The 7,853-nt window shown below is 43.6% G+C and overlaps 1 protein-coding gene across 1 annotated transcript in view; it reads left to right on the top strand.

The window, feature by feature from the left end:
* The first annotated feature begins 237 nt into the window (after positions 1-237).
* The window catches only part of Otp (orthopedia homeobox), a 9,661-nt gene continuing 2,045 nt past the window's right edge, over positions 238-7,853 (top strand). The window contains exons 1-3 of the mRNA XM_010619147.2: positions 238-322; positions 1,581-1,990; positions 7,738-7,851. Of these exons, the coding sequence (XP_010617449.1) occupies positions 286-322; positions 1,581-1,990; positions 7,738-7,851 (561 nt within the window). The 5' untranslated portion in view covers positions 238-285. The remainder of the gene's footprint in view (positions 323-1,580; positions 1,991-7,737; positions 7,852-7,853) is intronic.

The following is a 7,853-nucleotide window of genomic DNA, read 5'->3' as shown; positions in this document are numbered from 1 at the left end:
GGGCGGAGTGGGGGACTCTCCGGGCGCTGACATTTGCAGGCTGCCCTCCTGATTGGTCCCCTCGCCGAGCTGCTCACGGGTTCATTCAACTGTTAAGCACCTCCCCGTCTCTCTAAAGGACATTATAATGCAAGAAGCCCCCTTTTTAACCACAAACCGAATTTTCTTTCATTTAGGTGATCTATATATATCTATATCGTATAGCTTATAGCTTATATCTATTTTAAATAACTTAAAGCCGCTAAAATTTGGGGGGGAACAGCTTTCGCCCTGGAGCGGTGCGCGATGCTGTCTCACGCCGACCTCCTGGACGCCAGGCTAGGTGAGTGCGCGTCTCGTGCCCCGGCAGGCAGGAGAAGCCCGGGCAGGAAATTGTCAATTTGTTCCTTATTTTACCTTAATGCGCCCTAAATGGACTAATTTCTTTAAAAGTAATTGTTCTGTATTAAAGTTTAATTTGATTTAACATCCTCTTTAAAAAAAAATCTATGGAATATGTAGAACCAAAAAAGGAGTTAGGGAATGTTGCTACTTTTTAGTTTTCTTAGCTTTTCTCTCCCCTCCTCTTTATTTATTTTTTTCTGAAAGGCGATCTGCCCTGTGGTAATTTGTTTAGGGGTGTTTCTTTTTCTTTTTCTCTCCCTTTTGCTCGGATTTGGGATTTCCTTCCTCTCTTTCTCCCCTTTTCTTTCTCTCTTCCCACTACCTGCTTCTCTCCTCCTCCTCCTCTAAGTAAGATTGAATTTGTTTTTTAAAAAAGGTGTCTTTAAGAAGGACCTGCTACCATCGGGGCAAATTTGCTAAGTGTGCTGGTTGAGAAGGAGAAAAGCCCACTTCTACCTCACAGGCATCACTACCTTCTGCAAGAGACACGGCCTTTCCAATGGCTGAGCAGAACGCGCCTTTTATTTCTTCTAAAAGTTGAATCTTCTCAAGTTTGACTCGCTGTCTTGTCTAAGGAGTTTACTGGAGTTTAACGCCATCTGGGTTGCTGGGCACAGGGTTTCCGGTTTGGGAATCTTTAGTGATGGATGTGACTCCATTTCCCAAACACTTTCTCTGAATTCAGGGGGAGGCGGAGCTGATTTGGGTTGATTGGGGGGGGTAAGATTTGGAGACTTATTCATCTTCTAAAGTGAAAGGAAATCGGGCCAGAGGTAGAGTTCAGCAGTCTGCCTAAATTCAGGTGGGGCAGCGGCCGAGGAAGCGTTTAATTTTCTTTCTCTCCCTCCACTCCTCGGGTTTAAGGATTTGTTTTCGATTTCCTGGGGGCTTCCGGGGTACAGGTTTTGAAAGGGCATCTGAGGCATCTTTTATTGGTGGGCCTGAGAGTGTTTTATTGCGGGAGAAAAGAAAGCCTGTTCTTGTATCTTACCGGAGCCCCCTGCGGAGAGAGGGAAAAGGGCCCGGAGGTGTTGCTGAGGCGCTGCTGTCGGAATCCTGGGGAAGCCGGCCTTGCGCCCTGGTAATTTCGACCTTGGGGAGAGCGTGGGCCCGGAGAAAGCCGAGGATGGGGCCGAAGGAGGACGCGCCGGGAAGATAGCATCTCAGTAATGATCACAACCCCCTTGCCTCTTCAGGTATGAAAGATGCCGCCGAGCTGCTGGGCCACCGGGAGGCGGTGAAGTGTAGGCTGGGAGTGGGGGGCTCCGACCCCGGGGGCCATCCAGGGGACCTGGCGCCCAACTCGGACCCAGTCGAGGGAGCCACTCTGCTGCCCGGGGAGGACATCACTACCGTGGGCTCCACCCCGGCTTCGCTGGCGGTAAGCGCCAAAGACCCGGACAAGCAGCCCGGGCCCCAGGGCGGCCCGAACCCCAGTCAAGCCGGCCAGCAGCAGGGCCAACAGAAGCAGAAGCGCCACCGGACGCGCTTCACCCCCGCGCAGCTCAACGAGTTGGAGAGGAGCTTTGCCAAGACCCACTACCCCGACATCTTCATGCGCGAGGAGCTGGCGCTGCGCATCGGGCTGACCGAGTCCCGAGTGCAGGTACGCGGGGCTTGGGCGCTGAGATCCAAAGCGAGGAGGAGGCGGGAGGATGTATGCGAAGGGAGCCGGGCATTTCATTCCCCTCCCAGGAACCTGGCTACTCTCCGGCCACTTTTGCACTGTTGGGTCAAGCTAGCTACTTTTCCGCCCCGACTCTAGCCCCGATCGCCAATCCCCAGTGGCCTCTCAAGGCCCATCTCTCACCAGTGCAGTCACAACCCCGCGGAAACTCCTTACAGCAAAGTCCGAATTGTCTTGCCCTGTGGGTCCGACTTCTCTGCAGAGACAACTCCGCGTATCCGAGGCTGCTGGGCCCGGCGCGCTCCCCAACTCCAGCTCACAGTATTGACAAGTATTTTATTGCCTGGAATGAGCTTGTGTGAAGCATTTGGGTAAAGGGGGGAATATAACAATCGTACCGAAAACTCAACGAGAAGAAATGAGGCGAAATGAGCGCCTTTTAAAAAAGCTACATACCCATTTCGCCGCGTGATTTTATTTCCCTAAAAAAAATACCGTTCTCTTACCACTCTCAGGCGAAATACCCCTAGCTTTGATATTTGCAAGAGGTTTGCACCTTGGTGGTCTACCGGTTCCCTAGAAATGGCCCTGCCCTCAAAGCCTGTGAGCCCTGGATTTTTTGTTTGTTTGTTTAAAATCTTTTAGATTTTCCCAAGGAAACTGGGAGGTAGGGGAAGGGCGGAAAAACGAAGGCTTTTTATTGTAGATATCCGACCCACAGAACGAACACTTAGGGTGGGAAAGGTTGATTGGCAGTAACAAGTCAGTCTTAACCCCTTATTTGTACAGAACCGCCCTCCAAGTTGTAAATTATATGCAGTGTATCTAGAGAATTAGATATATAACTTTTCTGAAACTTAAGGAATAAAATAATAAGCCCGATTAACCCCAGGTTTTTAATGCTTTCTAAAGAACTGAAATAACATCAAATATTTTGCGGACTTGTGCCTGAGTGAAATTCTAAGCGCGCTTTGTTTTGAGCTATCCAGGGTGCTGAAAAACGCCCTTCTCTATCTTGGGACGCTGGTATTTTCAGTCCCACATCCTGGGTGTCAGTCTAACTATAGTACCTAAAACCACTGCCACCTGCTTTTATAAATTAACTGTAAAGATCTCAGTTACTTTACATTTGATCTAAAAAGTGAACGATGAGGGTGTCCATAATCATAATGTTGAATATTTCCATTACCACTTGACATTTTAAAGATAGTCTATATGGGGAAAAGTGACACAATCTTCTGTTCTAATAGTAAATGAATATCACTGGGGACTTAAAGTGGCCAAATTAATAAAGCAATATTCAGGGCATACTATAATAACTAACGTTTTTGTTCAATATAGGTCTGGGTGGTTTTGTTAGTGAACTCTGAAAGGCCTGAACCATGGGCTGTTGAAATTACACACCAAACGACTGTTAACTGTATTGTGCTTATATCTTCTGTTCTAATAGTAAATGAATATCACTGGGGACTTAAAGTGGCCAAATTAATAAAGCAATATTCAGGGCATACTATAATAACTAACGTTTTTGTTCAATATAGGTCTGGGTGGTTTTGTTAGTGAACTCTGAAAGGCCTGAACCATGGGCTGTTGAAATTACACACCAAACGACTGTTAACTGTATTGTGCTTATATATCATATAAACCTGCAGTTGAGCTCAAACTTTTATAGAAATATACAATTCCAATACTATGCTAATTATAATACTTGATTGTAGGTTCAACGTTGGAGGCTGAAAATTCATAAAATTTGCTTTTTGTCCAAGAGAAATACAACTATTAATTTTTGTTTTAAAAAATTAAATGCTGTGTCTTAACCCAAATATACTGGTAATTAGTTCAAATTAAAATTGAACTTAGAATCACAAATAAAATATAATTGGACAACTGATTTTATGAAAAAAGAAAATGAGGTTTATTAAACTTTATTAGGTCTTCCAAAGGTTAGTGACAGTGATTCTTTCAATGGAAAAAGTTGTAAATGAAATAAAATATAAACTATATGATAGAAATAGTTTTTTTTTGCAAAAAGTACACAAAAATATGGGAGAAGAAAGAGACAATGTACTTTAATTGTTCTAGAATAATGTTCAACCAAAGATAATAGCTTGAGGCTGTTGATAGAAACAATTTAATAGAATGGCAATTCCAATATTTTTAAAAATAATGTTTCATATCTTAAAAAGTAATCAAATCAACATAACCTTCTTAATTAACATTTCAAAATGATTAACATTATGTAATGTAATGCAAAAATAATTTATGGAAAATGTATTTACTTCACAATTCACTGTACTATTGCTCCTTGACCAAATTCAAATTAAATAGTAATTGGTTTATGTTGGTATCTGATAAGTACTTCATAGTTTTCTTTACAGTTAACAGATTGCCACACATTCTTTTCAGTATGTGGGCCACTGCACTGATTAAGAATGATCTAAGCATTTAATTTATTTCAACTGTATGTTTTCAGAGATGTTTTTTGATTCTAGGCTAAATTATCCAGTATACTTATTTTGATCTATATCTATTATATATCACACTTTTAAGTATTTATTAAAGCACCTCTACTCACATGGAGGCTGATTCCATGTCGGATATTGCTCCCCTTTTCTGGCTAGTGTAATAAAACCATTCCTTTTATAGCATGCCATTATTAGAAACCAATTTCAGAATTATTTATAACCTGGAATGGCTTATTAAGCAGCAATGCGAGAATCATGCAAATTATGCGATCAAATGCAATATAATAAGCATAATCATTAGTCTCTAGCATGGATTAATTAACTTTCAATATTTTATTTACATAAAAACCAAATCAGTGAAATAACTTCTGCACAGTCAGGCTTGCCTTTCAATATTTTATACGAACAAAAATAATGTGCTGTAATTCCACTGACCATGTCCCCCAGAATGGCCCTGTCACCTGCCACATCTTAATAGGGGGACAAGCTGAGAGTATTTTCTAGTTTTCTAATGGAATGAGAAATTGCATTTTCTCCCTCTCCCAGCACTATTAAAGTGTAATGAATTCGGCCCAGAGTTCACGGCTGGCTGATCGAAATGAACCTGAGATCTAGGCTTTAATACAGCTCCCCAGATTTCCTCCCAAATCTTCACATTAATCATTTGCTGGATTCCAATGAGATCTTCATAAAGGGCTTGCTTTGAGGGGGAAAAAGTAATATTCTTTCTTTCTCCCTTCTTTCTCTATTTCTGAGCCATTTATAGCTGGGGAATTAAATGGGCTATATATTTTAAAATACATTTACAGTATGTCTATATTACTGTAACAGCAGATATCATGAAAGTGGATTTTTAGATTCCAACCTCCATTAGATTCTCACTGTTGTATTAAGCATTTTCCAAGAAGGGATGCATTTCAAACTGAGTACAAAGTTGGCCTGTGGCTGCGGTTAATATATCTACTGGAGTTGTCATCTGTGCGTTCTGAAAATCTCCCTTAGGTTTTGCCTGCATTTTAATCTGTCATGCTCTAGTTTTCAAGTGGAAACATTCACATTTTAAAAACATATGCATCGTAGCTTGGAACCGAGGTGCTCAGATCCCATGCAGATTTTTTCCCCAACCCCAGTAAACCATGAAACATTAAAAAAAGAAGTGTAGCCATCATTTGACTACTAACCCTCAAACACAATTGAGCACATTTTTTTATTATTTCTACAATATTCAGTTCTCTAACAGCTGTTCTTTTCCACCTGTGTCTGAGCATGTCCTAGAATCAGAAACCTTCAAGGCAGTGATGTTTGCTATTGAAATTCTATTGGGCATTTTCTGCACTTTTCTTCTGCTCCTCTCTCCACTCCTTCCACCATCTCAGGCCCTCCAAGCAACCTAACATTTTAGGATTCACTGGCACTTTCAATGTGTTAGAAAGTGGACTTGATTTTATAAGATACATTTCAAAAATATATCCAGTGCTGCATGGGACACGTGGGGACATGTGAACCCATAGTTTTCTGTTAAGAACTCCATCCTGTCCAACTCCCCAGCATTCGGTGGGCACAGCAAAAGGGACTTGCAGAGGTTTCTTCATCTCTTCTCAGAGGTTGCTAACAGCTCAATCCCACCCCACTGATCACATCCACCATCAAAGGCCCTGTTTGCCTAATTAGTTGGCCATACCACCAGCTCTGAGCTGCAACAAGGAAGGCACAAGGTGCATTTACCCACTGCCAACACTTGGGTGGCAGCAATGCAGGAAATGGGATGGCAAGCAGAGAAAAGTGAAGTGTGGGTGAGGGTGCAGGTAAGGCAGGAAGACCAAAGTAGGCTCAGAGATAATTCTACATTGTAATACCTTTCACACTGGTTGGCAGAGAGTTTGTCTTCGCACATGTTTGGCTTTCTGAGAAGGAGAACAGGGGTATCCATATTCTGATATTTTAGATTGTAAACATTACTGGGTTAAAGGACATGAATCACCATCACCGTTTGGGCTACAAATACAGTGGTCAAATCCCAGCTGACCAAATTCTAAGGGGAATCTCAATCAGTATCTGAGGTGTGTCCCACACCATTTATATTTAGGCACAGCAAGCCTTCAGCTGACTAGATTTTAAACTGCAAGCCTGCCAAGTAAGCATGCTGGTGATTTTTTCCTCCTTAAAGATCAAATTCAAATAGGTAGAAATGGGAAGTTATTTTGATCTGGCAACTTATTTTATATCTTCCACACAGAACTACTCCCCTGTGGTTGTGAATTTGACATTTACAGGAAAATTGCCCTAGTCAAGTCTGATTTTCCTGGGCCAGTGTTGAGGACCAAAGAGCAGGAAGTTTATTTTCATTTGGAGTATATTTTATCAAACACACCTCCCTGAAAAAGGCATCTAGTATTTAAGCAAAATTAAATTTGTTTCATAACTCGTGCAAGTTTTAAAATTGATTGCCTTTCATTTGTATTGACCAGAAATTTTACTATTAGGTTATAAGTTAAAGGGGAAGGGTCACTTGAGAGTATGAGAGGCCTTGTTACTTGGAGACCTCAGTAAGTCACTGAAAGGAATGGGCTTGAAGGCACCCAGCAGCGGTTTGCAGCACACCCGCTTAAACTCGGAGGAAGATGCCCTAGGAGAGGTTGGGGAATCCGGTAGAAGACCTGTAGCTGAACGAAGTGCTATGGGAGGAATCGGAAGTCACTTTGGTGGCCCAACAATGTAGCTCTGTGCTGCTCACTTGCCCACACCGATCACTGTATTAACCTCTCTGCTCTGTCAACCGTGGTATTAGGGGTTTTCTTTGTCTTTCAATTTTGAAACTGGCTTTGTCATCCACCGTCCTTTGTCAACTTCCAAATTTCCAGCGTTTCTGAAAATTCTATACCCTATGCTATAAGACATGCTATTAAGCCACATGGGTACACATGTTTATCTTCATTTGTACACCTGTGGGCCGCGTGCCTTGACACATGCCCGCCTGCAGACCTGTGCATCTGTGGAGTGCACGGAAAAAGCCGGTGTGCAGGGGCGTGGTGCGCACTGCACACCGCGGTGATACTGCACTGTGCGTGGGCGCCCCAGGGCACGATCACTCCGCAGTTTGGGGTGTGCGCTGAGTGAGGGTGAACAGCCGGTGGAGAACTCGATTCTCTGGATGGGTGTGGGGAGCGTCCAGCCGAGGGCACTGGGGTCCCCTCCCCAGGCTCCCGCGGCCGCCGAGCTCGCTAACAGCGACTTGTCTCGTTTTCGCCCTGCCCGATCCAGGTCTGGTTCCAGAACCGGCGCGCCAAGTGGAAGAAGCGCAAGAAGACCACCAACGTATTCCGCGCGCCCGGCACGCTGCTGCCCACGCCAGGCCTGCCTCAGTTTCCCTCCGCCGC

The sequence above is a fragment of the Fukomys damarensis genome, unplaced genomic scaffold (assembly GCF_012274545.1).
Source record: "Fukomys damarensis isolate Sample0158 unplaced genomic scaffold, DMR_v1.0_HiC HiC_scaffold_1, whole genome shotgun sequence".
Taxonomy (NCBI): domain Eukaryota; kingdom Metazoa; phylum Chordata; class Mammalia; order Rodentia; family Bathyergidae; genus Fukomys; species Fukomys damarensis.
Note: the sequence above shows the minus strand (reverse complement) of the source record. Positions and strands in the feature narration are given on the sequence as shown.